Here is a 20,343-nt window from a genome sequence, read left to right as displayed (position 1 = left end):
AGGATCAGAAACAGTAAGATGGTAACATAGCGTCTTGCTAATAATCCCCTCCTCCACGGCATTCCTAAGAAAATCATCAATTTCCTTCTTAAATCTATCAGTGGGATCCAAATGCATATACATGTAGAATTGACCATCTGATAATTGTCTATTAGCCTCAGCTAAATATATGGCACAGTCCAGAACCACCACAGTCCCACCAGCACCACAGATAGAACCCACAGTGTGGAAGTAGCAGACTCCAAGTCAGACTGCCGACTAGTCATGAGTGGAGTCCCACAAGGATCGGTCCTGGGTCCTCTCCTGTTTGGCATCTACTTCTCAGAAGTCCAGGCCAACACAGAGGGATTCTGACTGACCAAGTTCGCAGATGACTGCAAGCTGGGAGCCATTAGCTCCCCAAGTGATGTAGACGTCCTACAGAAAGGCCTCACTGAGAACAATAACTGATGTCGAAACCATGGCCTTAAGCTTAATGCCAAAAAATGCATCGTCATCCCCTTTGGGAAAAACTCAGTTTCTACTAATTACCAAATTGATGGGAGCCCACTGAACACTGAAGGCATTATAAGAGTGCTGGGGGCAGAGGTTGACAGCAACCTCTCCTTCGACCACCACATTGCCACTGTGGTCTGAAAGTCATTCTATGTGGCACATCTCATTACTTCCCTCATTAGGCCAATCATCAAATATAATGCCCCATTTGGCATGTACCTCATTAGACACATGCAACAGCAAAAAAGGCCACAAACGTACCTTACAAAGAGGATCCTGCACCTTAAACACATGTCATACTCGGACAGACACAAAATTTCAGCTATTCTCTGTCTCATATCATCTACTAAGAGGCGATCTCTGCTTGACTTACAAAGCCATGTCTGACCCAGCTCTGTTAAAAATGCTACATCTAAAGAAATCCCATTCCTCCACACCACAAGCTCCAGAGACCTCAACCTCATTACCACAATCAACAGAGCATGCTGGAGGGACAGGTTCCTCACCCAGAGACTGCCCATGCTCTGGAATACACTTCCCATACATGTCAAGCAGAGCACCTCACTAGCCCTCTTCAAGAGAAATCTTGATGAGTGGATGGGAAATAGAAAGTTCACCCCGGGGATCACTCCAGTGGCTGTACTTGATAGAGTAACTGGGAACTAACGTCGGGTGGCACGATACCAGGGCCTATGGGCTAGGCTTGTAAAGGCTCCAGGGCCATTAGCCTAGTACACACCTATGAACCTATAACTCAATAAAGGTGTTTTAAAAAATCTGAAATATCTCTAATACCGCTACAGGATCTCTGGTTATTTATCTTGTTATAGGCTTCCTAAATTTAGCAACAAGCTACTTTCTATTGCCTACGATCTCGTGCTAAAAGTTTTTGTGTGCTCTCGAGTCATTATCAAAAAACAGTTGCTTAACAGCAATCTTTCTAAATTCATGCAGATTCTCCCTTGTTTTCTCTTTAGCACTCAGCCGTTGCACCTCTTCTTGCTCTGTGAGAGTACTTTAACCTTTGTCAGACCTGCTAAATAATTCTAGCTACTTCAGAACCATATCATGTTTTGGTTTATTTCTACCTTTTTTAAACTCCACTTCCATCTTATCCGACTCACTAGCTATACCTTCTGAAGAAATTTCTGTCTTCCCTAGTACCTCTCAAATAATTTCCACTATTCATTCCTTAAATTCCTCTCTTTTTAACAGGCAGGTGGGGAAGTGCCAGTGCCTCATTTGTACTTCATTACCATGCATTTTTATCTTAGCTGTTATTGGTGCATGACCTGAAATAGTTATTGGATGTGTGTCAAATCTTTTATTTACATGTGCATGTTCCTGTGAAATATAAGTTCTGTCTGGTCCAGCCTAGTTATTGTACCTTGGGGAATAATATATAAAGTCTCTTTGCGTTCCTATTACTGAATTCATGTACATTTGTACAATATTTCAGCATTATTCTGTGTTACATTCTGTATCAGCCCACAGAGTTGCTTTCTCTTTGAATGTATAATCACATCCTCGGCCCTGTCACCTCTAACACTTCTTACTGTGATAAGCAGAATCACCCCTCTCATTCCTTAAGCCTCACTCCTCTACCTTCAAAAATTGTTTCTCAGCACTTTTAGGGTGTGTTCTTTGTCATTTGTATTGATTCCCCCTCTGACAACATGCTTACTAGCTGTTACAATTTCATTTCCCTTCCTATGATCATAGCTTCATATTTAAGTACTAAGCTAGCTGCCCTGGTGAGCAGTTTTAAACCTACCCAGTTTCCCTTTTGGTGCTTGAATTAACCTATCCCATTTGATGTTAGACTGGCCTCGCCTAGCCCATGGTCCATAATTCTATATTGTCTCCATTAAGAATAACTGGATCATACCATAAATATGAGGGGGATCCGTGCATGGGATAAAGCATTTAGGAGCTGCTTCTATCCATTAGTAGTACAAGGGGGCAGTCCTGGGATAAATTTTCTGCTTCCTATCCATAGATTGGTTTGTAGGGACAGGTTTATCTCACGCAACATGCCAGCTATTCAGGTCCTGTTTCTGTGCCCTGCCCATCTCCCTCCCCGAGCACATTTTATTTAAAAAAAAATAATAATAATTTCTTCTTTTAAACTGTTTTAAAAAGAGATTTTGTTTTTACTTTTAAAACCTTGCAAACTGCAAGCAGTTGCAACAGTTTAGACCACACATAAAGCTCTATAGTGCTCAGGTTTGACCACAAATGCAATACTGGATTTTTAAAAGCTGGTATTGCATTAGAGATCATTATCAGCTGATCAAGTCCCCCCAACAATTTATGCCCAGGGCAATTGCTGATCTTGCCCCACCCTAGCTACACTACTGCAAAGGAGGCATTATACTCAATGACTGGTCTAATGAGAGTGGAATAAAGGGAGAAATGACGTCCCTAGATCTAAACACAATCCCTTTGTTTATGAGCTGTGCAATATAGAAGGAATTTCTCAAGACAATGGACACATGTTCGCTTAAAGTTAGATCACTGCTCATATACATTCTCAAATCCTAAACAACTGGGTCAGCTCATAGGGGCTGATTGTCATTGTGGCAGTTCTCCAGCATTTTTTAGTATTTTCTTTCAGTCTATGATTTTGGCAGCAGTTATTTATTTGAGATAAACTTTCCTGCAGGATGGCTAATTCATTTGGGGATTCAATGACTGCTCCTAGCTTGCAATCATCTGCAGACAAACAGCCACAGCCATTTAATACTGGCTTTTACTTCAGAGAAGTAGATGCCAAACAGGAGAGGTCCCAGCATAGAACCTTGTAGGACTCCACCAGTGTCTGGTGTCTGGTCTCTTTGTGGAGGTAACATCCCCTACTTTTCCTGTGTCCTATCTGCGAACCGGTTGGCAATCCATCTGGTGACATAGGGGTTTATTCCTAGTTTGTGTCAATATCTTTGGCCAGGGTGAGGTATGCGGTGTGTACCATTTTACCTGCTTCCATTTAGTAAGCATGACCAGCCTCTGACAAATCCAAACATTGAAGAGTCCAGTGTTTGGTAGCTCCCTATGTCCTGATTGATTAATTCCATGTTAAGTCCTTCCATGGCTTTGCATATGAGACCAATCAGACATATAGGTCTGTAATTGGCTAGGTCTATGGAAGATCTTCCCTTATGCAGGGAATGAAGGTAGTTGTTCTCCATTCGCTTGGCACAAAATCTGTATTGAGCCTGAGGTTGAACAGTGTTGTTGGGCTGGTGGCTAAACTGTGCTTTATGATATTTAAGATACATTCAAGGATATTGTTAGAAGCAGGGATGGCCTTTGGCAACTGGAGAGCTCCACAGTACCTCCCCCCAACAACAGCCAATGGAGAGGAGAGAGGGGTAAAGCTGGAGCTGAATTTATTGGCCAGTAGGCTGGCTAAATCTTCACCCTCAGTGTAGGCACAATCATTCACAATCAGCTTAGTGCATTCCTCCTTTGCACTTCTGAGATTATGAATATAACTAATAAAGGCCTTGTGATTGTCTTTTGCCTGTGTAGCTGTTTTAGCCTTAAACTTGGCTTTGGTGGATTTTATTAAGCTCCTGAGTTGTTTGTTTATTTTAGTGACAAGAGTTCTAGCATTTTGGGAATTACTTCTCTTACTTTTGTTCAAAACTCTATTTCCCTTATTGTAAATCTTGTTGATATTTTAGTTCTGCAATGAGGATTTCTTTTTGGGGTTTGCTCTGTGCTTGTTTTTACAGGGTACAGCTGTATCTACGCAGCTGTTTGATTTACTGGTATAGTGTGGTGGTGTACATTTCTGCATATTCAGCAGAATTAACTAGGTTTGGTGGGGATTTGAAGCTTTCCAATGCATCACTTAGGAGTAGGTAGTTTGCCTTAAAGAAATTTCTAAAGGTGCCTTGGGTGGAAGGGATCTCTGATTTTAATTATTTTGAAGGAGACAGCTTTATGGTCAGACCTAACAAGTGATGAAGGTACACAAGGGATGGTGCAAGATGACCTCATATTAGTAAGGACAAGACTCAAGATGTTCTCCCTTGTGGTTACTCTGACTAATTGTTCCAGGGTGTTTGTACTGACAAAGTCCAGGAATCTCTGTGTTTGTGCACTACTGGTGGTATAGGTTCTCAAGTCTATAGTTGGATAGCTTAGATCATTTGGAAAAATGAAAATCTTCCCCCCTTGATAATGTGCTCCCTATTGCAGCTTTTTTCTCACTCCACCCCCATATTTATATGTACCATAGCTTACTCTGCACCATTTATCATTGATTTCTCTTCTTTTTTTGCTTTGTCATGATTACTCATGAAAGATGTTCTCTGGTCTTTTCCACAAACTACATCACATCTTTGATACTAACTCTACCTCTCCGTACCTGAACACATTAAGCATGCCTATGTTCATTGCCTGTATAAAGTCATGTATCCATTCCATATTCTTAAATATATGCCTTTCATACAGCCATGAAAACTATCATATCATTAGGATACTTAATCCATCCTTTAACCTGAATATCTAAGTGATATTTACTAGGCACAAATAACTGGAAACATTGGCATGAAACAAATTATTACTATAACCAATGTCCTTATCCTTCCTACAGCCTTGGCTGGTTGGTATAGGAGTATGACTCCCCATTTTGTTTAAGCAAGGTTCAGGCCTAGACTCACAGACAAGCTCAGCGTTACTATGGCAGCTGCTACACAGCCATAAGGTCATGGGTTTCTATGGCAGCTGCTACACAGCCATAAGGTCATGGGTTTTTAATAAGCTGCTTGTCATAATCCAGAGTTTGATTCTCTTAGGCTGCTGTATAACTCTGAACAAATCATTTAACCACGCAGTACTTAGGGGAAATTGGGCTATGCTCCTTAATGGTCCACTGGCCAACAAACCTAATTTGCTTTTTGGTGTTATAAAAGAAGTCTACCTAGCACATGCAGTCCGACAGCTCAATCTAGATTCTTTTTGTGGATCTAAAAGAAGTCTGCCAGATACATGCAGTCTGACAGCTCAATCTAGGATCTTCTTCTTAACAATCTCTCTAGATAATAAGTTAATGAACATATCAACTTAATGGAATGGCTTGATGACCCATACTATTTTTTCTTAATATAATGTTAGTTTACTAAAAGTTGTTTGAAAAGACCTGTTTTGAATATCCTGACTAATGAACTATACCAATGCACAGATACCCTGTGATGAAAGTTCTCCAAGAACTCAAATCCTTGTTCCCCTCCCCAGCTACATATAATATACCCCAAAATCATTATACATAGATTGTGTGTGTGTGTGTGTGTGTGTGTGTGTGTGTGTGTGTGTGTGTGTGTGTGTGTGTGTGTGTATATATATATATATATATATATATATATATATATATATACACACACAGGTGTACACCCTCACCTATATCTGAATGCGTGTGTGTAGGGGGAGGGGGCTTGCACCCTGACCACATTTTAATAAAGTGTGATTTTTCTATTATGTATCCATTTGGGTAAATCCAAGTTTTGATTAAATCAGTTCACAGAACAGATGGTGCTTGCATTTGCTGAACAATCTCATAATAATCAGCTGTGTGTCTTTTCAGTCTGTAACACAGTCTCTTTATGCAGCTGCACAGCTGTTGGCAAATGGTCCACAGGACTCCAGTGTATATACTTTCATTCGGCTTCTTTTGTAAAGACCAGCAGCTTCCAGGATTTGGATGCTGATTCTCCTTTCATCCTTATCATTGTTTGTAATCACTCACAAGCTGAATGCCATGCTTTTCTTGTAATGTTCTCATGTAAGTTTGCATTGCATTTGCTTTTCTGTGTTCCTGTTTCTTAACACAGTGCAATATATCACCAGGACTAACAGCATAACCATCACATAAAGAAGGTATTACTAATATTGTTTATATGCCACACCATTCTGGTTGGGTCACAGGTGTTCATCTTTATTGCCATTTTATTTTGATAACATTTTTCATGCAAAAGTCACGTACCTATAATGCAAAAGATCATTCTTATTCTAGAAGGCATCTGCCTTTTCTTCTCAAGGGCTTAATATAACTTAAATATTTCTTTGTCTTAGTCATTTAACCTACTTTTGGTACATTTTGGATGCCTTTCTTTACTCACACTGTTAAACTAATGACAGCTGATGAGTCTGAGCTTTCTTTTTTCTCTTCTGTTCTTTCACGATTTAGGTTTTCTTTATTCTTTTGCTGCGTGCTTTAAGGCATTGCAAACAAAACACGGTTACCTACAGCCTTAAGGTCTAGGATAGCTAAGTCTTAAAGGCATTTAGAACCTATGCCTTACATTCAGAGAAAGCATTAAAATGTTTTGCATTGTATGAATGAGGTCTGATATTATGGCTGTTTTTTTTCATTACTTATACTTAAATGAAAGATAATACTCAAGGCCAGCATTTCTCAGCATCTAATTTAGTATTACGTAGTAATAAAAAGCCATAAAATCAAATTGCATTCAGACAATGGAACATATTCCTACACTTTTCATGAACAGACATTGGAAGAATGGATTGTGATATTCAACTCAGTTATTAAGAATTCAGCTAATGCATGAGTTCTCAGAATTTGTTCCAATAAGCCTCAACTTATAAAATGAATAAGACCATGCACCTCCATTTTGTATCAAAAATTGTACTTGCACCATGTGAAAATATATAAATGCAGTGTTCTTATATATACATGAGAAGCTGAGAATGTCTTACACTTAATTAGTTATTTCTTTTGTTTCACCCATTTTACGCAAGTAGTTCTGTTATGAGTACATACGTGTAATGACTACCATTTCCCTCAGTCCACTATTTGTTCACCACTGATTTGCAGGAAAATGCAAAAATGAATAAACTGTCAGACTTTTGAATTTAATATTATCATCAGAAAAATAGTGCACACAATGGAATGGAAAAACATGCACAAATATTTCAACATTTCAGACTTCCTTGGACCTCTTCTGAAACAGGCTGTGATTTCCCTCCATAGGTTGATCTCACCATCCCCCAAATGTCAGATGGGTTAGCTATAGTTACAAAACAGTACAGACACATTAAAATTATTTAAACTACACTATGCAAATAGAGAACTGACTGCATAGCAAGTAAGCCAGCTTATCACTGCAAAGTCATTCAGTGATGTTTGTTGTGATGATAAATAGTTTCAGAAGACAGAGTGTATAAGATTATCTCAGCTTATTGTTTTTTTGAGTTCCACTGGCTTTTTACTCTGCCAGTCTGCTTATTTCTAACAGTTTTACAATCCCTGTGGATGCCTATCTCAGCAAGAATTTACACTCTCCTTTTTCTACAACTCTCCCGTGTCATGTGATATATTTATCTATGATCATGCTTTTGGTAAACATGACTTTGTGATCCATTTACAACAGCACATGTGAGTACTAATTCGTCTGTCTACAGAGTTAGCAGATGTTTCAAAGGTAACTCAATGAGTGTACTATAATATAACTGCTGCTAAACAATACATTTTCTCATGTTTTTCCTTTCTGCATGTAGGCGGGACTAGCCAACAGAATGAAACATGGTGATTTAAAAACCTCGAAGTTCAAACTGCATGCAGTCATAAAGAGATTAATTAACGCTGTAAAATAATAAAGAATGTTTATTTACAGAGGAACGGTCAGCTGACTTTCAGACACATGGTTAAATTGTAAATACAGACAGTACTGCAGCAATGTTACTTGAATCAAATTAGTAGAATCAAGAAGGACAGCAAATTGTCATTAACCAGGATCCACAGTGACTAACAGAGGATATAAATTATGACCATCCAGGATAAAAACATTCTATCTACCTGGCCCACTGGTACAATGAAATAAAATGATCTGCAATTTCTAATTCAGAAGTGAGAAGCTGATCAGGTTGGAGGTCCAGTGCATTAAAACATCACAGTTGTGTTACTCCACCTTTTGGGGAATGTGTAGTTCAGGAGAACCCACTGACCATAAATAAATGGACAGACCTGCTTACAGTAGGGGACAGGATGATAGCAGCAGTCAAGTATCTTAGGAAACACATTGTGTCTGCCCACTGCTACAGTATGTACATACTTGTCATGGAGAAAGGAGAAACAGACTGAAAATACAAGACTGGCTTGGTTACATCCACATGAAAGGTGTCATCTTCTTACTCCTAGTGCAGGCCTGAAAAGGTTGGGCTGGTTAGAGAAGTGCAAACTAATCAATGCATATCAGACAGCTAAGGGACCATAAATCAGATGACAAACATTCAGTGTAAACTCTACAACGTATGTTGCAAAGTCTGGGAACTATTTTGAATTGTTAAAATTTTTGTCTGGTGGAGAATACATGGTTTTGGCATCACTGAGGGTCTGGCTACCTTCTTAGGACAAGCAGATCAGTACTGGTATAAAATTACCTGGAATAAGATCCAGGCATCTTGAAAAATGTAACAGTTTTGATCATCAGCCCTCAACTGGCCAGTTGCCCATATACTCCCTATCATTGGGCTGAGGGTCAACTGGAAGGGGCCATCATACAGAAAGCTATGGGGGTTGTTCATGTGTTTTTTTTCTTTATGCAACCCTAACAATCATGCATGGACTCAATGTTAGTACAGGGTAGGGTACATGCAATGGCCAAAACTGTGAAGGACATTTCTTTCACTTTTGCAAGCGATGGTCTTCTTTTCATGCAGTCTTGCCCCCCCAAAGCATGGGGGAGGGTTCTCCAGTCTCTACAAATGAGCCTACCTAGTGTACCCCTGTGAGTGCATACAACCCTCACCACCACCACCACCCCCTCAAGAGAGGCGATCGGTCCATGTGCCTTCTCTCATCCCCTTGCTTGGCTGCTAACTAAGCAGCAGTCATCTAGGTTACAGTCAGGGTTCCATCACTCTGTGCCATAAAGCCAGGCATTGCATTCCGAAACCTGAAGCGTGATAGAAAGATAACTGTCAAAATTCTCAAGAATTTCCATCTTTCATCATATTAGATTGGGAAAAGCTCCTCAATGTTTCAGATACAAAAGATACCAGTTTCAAAACTGCAATGCTCACAAGTATATCAAGTGTCTCTGATATTAAACATCCAAAAATTTTTGTACTGCTCACATATATGTTTTACCCCTATTTCAGGTTTTTGGGTTGCTTTAGTCTCTGTGAATCTAGTACTAATGTAGTTGGCATATGTCCTCACGATAAACCAAGATCAATGATAACTATAATGCACAAATTCCAAACAACTCCATCTGGGATCTATTTAGGACATAATTAAACTGTTTAAAAGCCTCTGCAGCATACAGCAGTAAACAGAAAATGAGCAGACTAGGAGTACGAGGCAGTTCTTATCTGTCTTTAGAATCTATGCTTCTCTGCTTTTTTATTTTAATTTATCCCATTTTTCCTTACATTTAACTTGCTTCATTTATCCATATTAAACTGTCTGTGGTATTTATTCAGTGTTTGTACAACACACAACTGAATCCTTTATAGGAAACTTTGTTGCTGAGTAGTGAGTCCTCAGGTTAAAAAAAAAAAACAATCTCAACAAGGAACCACACTTTGCTTATTTTGTTGTCTTTCTCACACAAATGTGTTAGTGCCAGACATTGCCTTACACTCGGTGTGGACTGCTATGACTGACTGAAAATTTACAGTCAACAAAATTAAGAGAACAGTAGCACTAAAGAAGGAAAAATATAAATTCTGCACTATATTCCAAAATATCGTTAGTACCAATTGACTGTAACCCTATCCTTGTCCAGCCTTATGAGCATGGAATCTGTGTTTCTAAAAGGAGAGTCAACATTTGTTAAGATGTTTCCAGAAGCAGGTTTATGAGGAGACATGGAAGTATGTTGCTGGTGACATGTTGATGATGGGGTGCTTGCAGAAGGTATATTTTGGAGGAGGGGGTTGCTGATGCCTAAGGACAGGAATTCCATAAGGCCTGTGCAGTGATTTTTAAACAGCGTCAGTGTATTACAGTTTTGTTTTATCTGTATGAAGATGTATTTGTAAGAATGGGTTATGACAGTGTGAAGCTCACTGCATGTCTTGGGCTGGGAGAGGGATACCATTACATTTGTTAGGTATTTATACCTTTCACAGATAGAATTTACCAGACTAAACAGGAGTTCATTTTCAGCGATCGTAAGGCAGTTCATGAACTGCCTTAGCGCACCAAGTGCCAGAAAGCTGGCCATAGAAGGGGAGCTAATTTGCTGTTTCTGCATGATGTCCAGTACTATTGTTGATAGAACACTGAAGAGGATAAGGACAGGGCCGAGTGAACATTAAAGAAGGAAGATTACTACGTCTCACTATTTGAGCACTATGTGCAGACTAGCACAGCCAGAAGTGGATTATTGCAAACAGCATAATAAGGTTTGTCCCAGAACACAATAACGCCTAGTGCTAGCAAAATGAAAGAATGGTTTTAATCATATTTACTGAATTCACATTTTAGCCAGGAAAGGTTACAAAATAATATATGTACCTTTCTCAGACCACTGAGTTATAACATTAGGAATATGTTTGTATATAAAATAAAGAAAAGTTTTACACAAGAACATGAGCATTCAAGGAAAGCATTAAAAGAATTCTGGAAAGACAGTTTAGGAATAAGAATGGAGAATGTTTTATAAGTCTTGCACTGAATTGTATTGTACTTAGAAAAGATATGAAGAGAATATAAAGTATGAGAAAAAAAAGGATAGAACTGTACAATAGCAATCACAGCTGAAAGTCAAGACAGTCCTACATAAAATGATAGAAGGGAAAGGAGGTATATTTTTAATAATATAAGAATTATTAAATAAGACAGCTTATGATAGTTAAATCAAAGTAGTTTAAACAGCCTTATCTAGTAGAATAAGTGAAAAAAAGATAATGGAAAATTGAATGTTTATCAGATAATAATGGGAGGAGGCCAGCTTATGAGACCGAGGCTATTAAAATGTAGCAGAAGATTATATGCAAAGCCTATATAATGATGAAGGGCTAGGAACAAATAAAAATGGGAAAGTTAAAACACGAAAAAAGAGAAGAGTGAAATAATGGAGAGGTTATCGTGTATGAGAGGAGTTAGGCAGGCTTTAAAGATAGTACCTTATGATGGCTCTGCAGGGAAAGACGGAATAGCATTTAGATGTTTAATACTTTTAAGGACTGGCAATTAGAAAATATGATGTGCACTTAATGACTGGTATGCTAAAATAAAGTGAGTATAGAATTAGTGTGAGGTATTAGTAAACCTAATGTATATGGTAAAAGGAAATACAAAGGAAACAAGTACTTTTATGTCTCTACTGTTATCAAATACTGATTATAAGCTTTAGGGAGGTAAAAGTCTAATGACGGAGAATGGATACTGAGGCAGGAATATTTAAAATAAGGAAAGGAAATGTATAAAGAAATTGCTACTTTTAGTTAGGTAAGTAGATTTAATTAATTAAGATCAGAATTTATGTATTAAAAGCTGTGATTTTACTAAAGGCTTTGATTTTTGAAGGGATGAGAATATAGATGAAGTTGTAAGAAATTATGAATTTGGAAGACCTTTTGGGGAATTTATTAGACAGTTATATGAAAAGGCTTGGCTAACATTTACATTGACAAGGTTGAAAAAACAAATATGATGGAGGTATAATGCAGGACTATCCACTGAGTCCTTTATTATTTAGACTTGTTACAAATGCAATAATAGTGGTATATAATATGCAATTTAAGGAGAAGACTTTGATCTATAAGGATGATATTATTTTGAATACAAGGAAAGAATGCTAAAGATTTCACAAAAACAAGAGGTATGATATTAACGTCAAATAACTGTAAGAGATATGGAAAATCTTCAAGAGAAGGGGCTATTATTTACTAATTTCCTGAAACTGAGACTGAGATTTTATATATAAGGCTTTGAATACAAAAATGGATATATGAAATTTAGGGAGATATACTACATGCACAAAGAGATTCCTATACACAAAAAGCTCAGAAATGACTTGTAGAAAAAAGTCATGATTGGCAAAGAGTGTCCTTGTGTGGAAGGTATTTAATTACAGCACTATTTATCCTTTTTCTAAAGAAATTGTTTCAGAACTGCATGAAATGTTAGTGTTACTTGGAGAAATGGGTTAAATCCTATTAAGAGGGGACTAATTTATAAAGATTTGAAACTTGGAGGACTGAATATGATAAAACTTCATAACTGTATTTTATTGTCCCCATAGCTATTTCAGGTTACAGTTAATGAATTAGGATGAATGCAAGGTAGAAGTACAGAAATCAACATATATGGATATCAGAGAATTATTATAACCTTAACTTCTGCACCAACTGCCTGACTAAAAGGACAAACTTTGGTTTAATGTATAAAGGACAAGCTTTGGTTTGGTTTGTTACACCAGTGCTCTAACCCCTGAGCTACAAAGCCCTCATAATTAAGTAAAGAAAGGCAAAACAGTGGATATGTAGGATGTTTTTATAACATTGGTAGATAATTATGTGGAAAATGCAAAGTAAAAAAAAAAAAGGGATACTCATGTTTACTTGGTCAGGAGACTTAACTCACCAAAGCCATTAAACTGTCTCATACCTCCTTATGTCAGGATAATTAACAAATCCTTGCCTAAGCCTCCCACTCAACTTAACAATTATGCAAGGATTTTGGTCTGCCTGATGAATTAGAGAATGAAGCTAATGGAGGTGGCATTTTAATTCCTTAGGGGTTTTAGACTTGATCCAGTTGTGAGGACAATAGTGTATAATCAAATAAAGAATGTAGGGCTTTGTTTTATAAAGTTAATTGTGTTTCTTTGTCAACATACTTGATTTGCATTGTGGGTGTAGCATGTGGAAAGATGGAGTCTGTTGGAAAGAAACACTGTATATTAAATATAAGGTATGTTGGGAAGGAATCAGAAAGGGGAAGACAAAATGTGCAAAGAGTTGGTTATTATGTGATCATTAAAGAAAAATAATAATCATAAGTTAAATATTGATTCAATGAAAAAAACCCAGGATGAAATGGTATAAGATCATAATGAAAGAGTATTACCTAGTGAATATGTAACATAAAGTAGGTAAGGAAAAGAAAGAACCTTTGTATAGAAGGCAGAAAACATTTACATTATACCATGACCCCCCCATTAATATTCCAAAACGTGCACGCTGATTGGCCAGCATGCACGTTGTAAATCGACTTATACTAATGGAAAAAGGTCCGGTCTCCCGGACTTTTTCCATTAGTATAAGTCTCTTTTAAAACACTGTCTCGCTATTTTAAAAGAGTTTAACATAGCGACACAGGTTTTAAAAAAAAAGCAATGGAGAAAGCAAGATCTCTGTTGCTTTTTACTGTCTCGCTACGTTAAATGGGTTTAACATAGCGAGACAGCTTTAAAATAAGCAACAGACATCTCCGTTGCTTATTTTAAAGCTGTCTCGCTATGTTAAACACATTTAACATAGCGAAACAGTAAAAAGCAATGGAGATCTTGCTTTCTCCGTTGCTTTTGGCCACAGCTCTGATGTACTGCGTAGGCATGCGCAGTACATCAGAACTGCCGCGGATACCAGACAGCTGCAGAAGGGCAACAAAGAGGCATTATACAATGCCATTATTTAAGAAAAGTAATTATTTATTTTCTTAAATAATGTCATAGTATAATAGCAATAACCCACTTCTGGGTGTGGGTAATGTGGGATTTACCCACGGTTGTCTTTGTCTTTCGCCCTCGGGACCAAACCATGCCAATCGTGGGTAAATCCCGCATTACCCACACCCAGGCGTGGGTTATTGCTATATTAATAATTGCACAGTGGAGAGATTTAGCAAGAGATAATCTTTAAAATGTTACCTGTGAAAAGTGACATGAAATACAAGCAAATGCTAGAGAAGGTATTTCATGTTCAAAGATATTGCAGAGTGGAAGCATTAGTATATGTAGTTTTAGAATGTAAGTGTACCAGTAGATTTTGAGATTTAGTAAAGAAATATCTATTAAACTGAGAATTTAAAGAAATAAATATGGATATGAGAGAATATTAGTATTATCAGAATTTACAGATTGACAAACTGGTAGCTAGAATTATTCTGAATTACGTTTAGTATATTTGAAATGGGAAGTGTGATAATGTAATGTACAATAAAAAGTGGGAAATTCTGAAATGTTAGAGAAACTTCCTTTTGGTAATAACATGAAGGTTAGGGAGGGTGAAGAAATGTGCACATATTGATTGCAGTAAAAACTATGTGTATACGTATAATTAGAAAAATTATGTGTATGTGTATAATTAGACAAACTACATTGTATACATATAAATAGAAACATGACATGTATATGTATAATTAGAAAAACTGCACTGTATACATATAATTAGAAAAACTACGTTGTATACATATAATTAGATGTAGCTGTATAAGACTTCCATATATATGTATACGTGAAAAACTGTAGACATACATGTATGGAGTGGTTAATGTAATGTTTTAAGTTTTCTAAAACTGTTTAATAAACTTGAAGTTCCCCTACTCTTTTTCAACAAATGCTGTGGGAACTTTTTTATCTCCTTGAGCTCCACCACCTCAGGCAGATGCACATCAAAACCACCTGGAATGGGAATAGAACCCACAGCCTTCTAATCATCTAGTATTAAAGGTGAGTCTGCTCTGTTGGGGTTCATACATGCTGATATACAGAAGAAATGGAAAGCATGTAATTAATCAGCCTGGTCAGAAAGGACTCCAGCTACCAGAATTTTAATTTGTTACCTTTAGACTCTGAGATAGAGAAAAAAAAGACCATCACTTTCTCGGTATGAAACTGTTTAGAGTGCTTCTCAAGCTGATTGTCAAGGTGTTATGTTTCTTCTGTGTGTAGTAAATGATTATTTTATAAAAATCAAATTAATTCAATTTTACTGCATTTTTGTATAGCATATGGCACACCTAATACAGAGGTAGTATATTTGTAGATGTATGCAGTGTACTGAATTGTAGTTTAAATATATTTATTGCATCTTTCTTTTAACGTAAGGGGGATGCAGCACACATGACTATATTTAATATGTAAAGGATACTTACCAATAGCTGGCTTCTTCATCAGTGTAGGTCAGTAAAGGTTCTTGTTGACTGTACATCAAGTCTAATACCGCTTCTTCATTTCATCGTTTTGACTACGCACAGTTTATTGCATGCATATACTACGACAAATAGTTTTGAATTTTTTTATTTTATTTTATGTTAATTGTGGCTACTTTATGTTACTTTATTTTTAACTTTATACTGTTATTCATTATCAATTGGCGAAGACAAAGTTAAATAAACTGAAGCTGTAGCTGGTGGAAAGGTGGGATTCACAGTGGTCCGGTATAAGAAATAATCAATATTAAATAGTGAATGGGCAATGTGTTGTAAATATCACTTGAGAGTTTTCAACTCGAGGGATACCATTCAACCTTTTATTGTACACAGTATTAATCTTATTGTACACCGAAAACTTTTATGTCCCCTGTATGTGAAATATATATTTTTATGTGTGTGCAGTACATAAATTCGAACATTTACATGATCAACCTGGATTTAATGCGTGTCTTATGCCAAATGTATGGTATTCCTATTGCACTATTTATTGACTACCAAATTAAAAGATCTGTAAGATGGGGTACTGTGCAGTCAGCTAATGGAGGTAATGGATGGTATTTTTGGGGATACTAGGGTATTGACAGTGTACGTATACTATTTAACTTTTTTGCAAACAGAAGTGTACAACTGATTATCTAACCTTGACGTAACTCAGATTGTGGCTTTATTTAATGAAAAATTATGAATGGAGAAATACTTAAATGTGATTCCAGACCCTCTTTAGGGTTTCAAATAGTCCAGCAATGCCCTCCAGTGTGGCTAGCACTAACAAAATCTGAAATTATAGGGGCTTGAAGGTCTGCAGGTATTGAACAGCAGCCAATGACAAATCTGGCTGATACTGATTTTGTAAAAGCTCTGATGTCTTCATTGCTTATAAGCTATATGTGTGCGATCAAAACAGTGACAAACAGTTGTTCATCAAAAACACTTGGGCATTTTGTAGTTAAAGAAACTTCATGTGATGCGAAAATACATAATGATGAGTATAATGATAATAATAATAATAATAATATTTAACTTGAAATGTCAGTATGCAGAAAATGTTGGTATGTTTAACTGTATCTAAAAGAAGTGTTCATACAACAGTGCATAGATATTACTCAAAGGCAAACACTCCAATGTTAACAATGGCAATATACATAAAAATTTAAATCAAATGAAGTACCAGATAAGGAGGCATCAAATCCCATATCCTCTATGGCAGTTCTTAGTTCTTCCGGGTCAGTCTCAGTTGGGTCATACTGTATTGTTCCTCTTTGTTCAGCCAAAGAAACAAAAATGCATTGTACACCTTTTCTTTTACTTATCTCTCCCTCTATGGACTGTACACATGAACTGCAGGTCATTCCTTTAATATGAATTACTGTGGTCTGTTTAACAATACTGGACTGCTCCTCGGGCTTTATTTTTTTATAACAAGGCAGTGAAGACACTTCGGTTGAGGTAGGTGCATCGTGCACTTCCTTTCCATTAGAAAAAGACACCTTAAATTTGCCTGGTGGGAGAGCTTCAATTGTTTCCTTTATTAGTGCTGGAGTGATTACATTCATATCACATAGAATAAGTGCTTGTTTTTGCTCAAGGGATACCTGGATGCTCTGCACACCTGGAAGGTCTGAAATGTTGCTTTCAATATTGAGGACGCATGATTTGCAGTGCATTCCTTCTATACCCACAACCACTGTCTCTAATCCAGATGAACGGACTTTTTCCTCCTTCTTTACAAGTGTGCTCTGCAAGTGTTGCCAGTCGGCAGCATTTAGCTTTACTGATGTGGGTTTGTTTTTGACAATAGCCTCATACCCCATGTCAATAATATGATTCTTTAAGTCCTCAGGGCAAACAGTTTGAGGCTGGTATGTAATAGTTGCCTCCTGACTTTCAAGAGACACTTTTACTTTTAGGACTCCTTGTAGTTTGCTGATTTTACCTTCAATTGTGCTAACACATGACTGGCAGGTCATGCCCCCCACCCTAATTCTTACCACTGCTTCAGCCATAGATGATGAACTTGTATGTAGAAGTGGGAGATTTCCTTTTTCAAAGGTGGCATCAAAACCCATATCTGCAATCTCTTGACAGATCTGTTGTGAGCTGATTACTGCCAAAAGGTGTTGCACTACAGCTTTCTTGTGTTCAAGAGACACTGTGATAGTGAGAACTCCCTTCACTTTGGAAATTCTGCCTTCTATTGATTGTACACATGACTGACATGTCATCCCTTCAATGGAGACCGCTGTTTCCTTGACATCCTTAGGCAATGGGATCAGGTTATTCTGATTGCCTTCATAGCCCATGTTATCATACTGCAACCATCTCTTCTCATTTGGTGAGGTAAGGCAACCACTGTTCAAAGAAGCCTAAGAGAGAAAAAAATTATGTTTATTAAACATCTAGTCCATCAATGCGATGAAAGAAATTACTTATTTGAAAAAGATGAAGACATGGCAAGACATTTGAAAATATATTAATCATGAGCACTGAAATAGAAATATTTCTCGCATAACAATTGTACATTTAACTTGTAGAAAATTGTATCCATAGTTCAGCCTTAAACGTCTGCTCTGCAGAATTTTATACACGATCATTGTAGAAGTCGTCTTTCTCCTCCTCAGTAGCCATACCCTCCCATCACCATTCATACTTAATCACACATATTGATGACTTAGAACTAGCACTGTGGCTTTTTTCTGTTGTTTTTTTTTTCTTCATGCCTGCTAGCCAGCAGCCTCCTCCTATTGATTTCAAGCCATTTTATTTTACACCCCCCCCCACTGCAGTAGCCATTTTTCTGACTGTTGTTGGGGATGAAAACTGATTGTATGGGCACCACCCATGCAGCCATATAGGGTGATGGATTTTACTCTTTGTTCACTAATGTCACCCCAGTGGTGGAAATGTGAACTTAGTTGAAGGAAGTTCTGCAATGCCTTCCCCACTATGCATGTACACATCCACACATGCACATTGAATGCTAAATGCATGGCTTTGCACTTCCACAGCCTACCACACTGCATTCTGGACACCTCTGCCTTTAATGAGTGTCAGCACTGCAGTGGACCACATCACCTCCCTACCCACACAATGGTTGAGCTCGCACTGACCTCTTAATCTTATCCTTTGTCACCAAGGCTGCAAATCAAGAGCAGGTCATCTAGACCAAAGTCATGACTTTACCACTCTGATTCAAGGAGTCAGTGATTAGCCCTATGTTTTTCCTCATAGATCTAGACCTGTATAGTTTTAATATGGCCTTAAAAAATCCGGATCTATGTTAATTAACTAAAGTAAGTCTGTACAAGTATTTTTATCACTAAGTAGTTACAATTCAGTCCTTGTAGAAATATTACTGTGTAAAAACAAGAAAAGAACATCACCTGCTTGGAAAGTGATTATTATGGTTTTAATGCACTTGTATTAAGATATATTCCCTTGAAAATTACTTAACATTTTCTGCCTCACTTTTATACTGTAAAGTTTCCAGTACTAAATATGTCACATCAGGAAAAGAGAAACATATGAGTTTTCAAAGCTTAGTTTATATAAAGACCATTTACTTGAGCTCAGCTAATCAAACTGACACCTATTCAGAACTGCCACATCCCTTTTCCTTCAGATAAAGTGATCTTGGAGTTGATGACTAGTAAGTCAGGGCTGAACTGTCATAAATTCATATTAAACATTGTAACACCAATATAGAATGCTAGAGAACAACTGTAGTGGCAAAAAAGGATGTGCATAGTTCAATAGCTTAGATATTTCTAGATGCCCAGCATAGCAAGGACAGAAACTGGCAAACAAATATACTTTATAGTTTGTGTTCTTGAAAACTAAAACCAGTATTGCTACACACTAGTAACAAAACTCACAAGTCAAAGACAGGATTCAGCCTACTTAAAAAAAACATTTACTTCACTTAAAAACAAATTATGTTTAAGTGCTTTTGTCATTTACATCAGTGGACTTAATCCGAAACTGAATCATCTCTGTTTTAAACAGATCAAATGAAACATTATTTTATAGCACTGGAAAATAAATATATTAATATATACATGTATTCCTACCTTAATTATTTCATTTTAAATTCATAATAAATACATACATAAGCAAATGAATATATTCATAGATTATAAAGAATAAATAGGCATTTGTTATAGAGTCAATAATAAAAAAAAAGTGGAAACATATAATAGTCCTGAGTATTGCAGTATAATATTACTAAACAGAATATAAAAATTTACTAGACAATGAAAAATATATGTAAAAAATGTATATGTATGCAAGCTATATATGCAAAAAGTATATATGTAAAAACATCTCCAAAATGTTGCATACACATCATTTCATTTGATCTATTTAAAACACAAATGTTTTACCTTTTAAGGTTTAAGTTTTAAAAGTGAATGTTTATTAGAAAGGAAATTCTTGTTTTTGCTTTTGTGCTAATGAGATCAGCTGATCTATTAATTAATTGATTATTTAACTATTTTTTCCTATTTAATGTCTTAGTTGTATAAAATTGATTCACTTTATGATGAGGTCCTGTGATGGAAAAGATGAAAGAATTTAAAAATGTCTTTTGTTTTTTATTTTAAGTCAAATAAACATTTTAAGTACACTGAAGCTTATCTCTGACCTGCATTTTGTGTTCCTAGTGCGTGGCAGCACTGTGTTCAGAACTTGTTTGGACTGGATATTCACTGCAAGTA

The 20,343-nt window shown here is 36.9% G+C and overlaps 1 protein-coding gene across 1 annotated transcript in view; it reads right to left on the bottom strand.

The window, feature by feature from the left end:
• Nucleotides 1-20,343, bottom strand: part of ATP7B (ATPase copper transporting beta) — a 649,813-nt gene that overhangs the window by 512,439 nt on the left and 117,031 nt on the right. The window contains exon 2 of the mRNA XM_044071673.1: nucleotides 16,800-17,994. Coding sequence (XP_043927608.1) covers nucleotides 16,800-17,994 — 1,195 coding nt within the window. The remainder of the gene's footprint in view (nucleotides 1-16,799; nucleotides 17,995-20,343) is intronic.

This window comes from Protopterus annectens, chromosome 5.part0, assembly GCF_019279795.1.
Source record: "Protopterus annectens isolate FY-2018-M chromosome 5.part0, PAN1.0, whole genome shotgun sequence".
NCBI lineage: Eukaryota > Metazoa > Chordata > Ceratodontiformes > Protopteridae > Protopterus > Protopterus annectens.
This window is presented reverse-complemented; position numbering and strand designations above follow the sequence as displayed.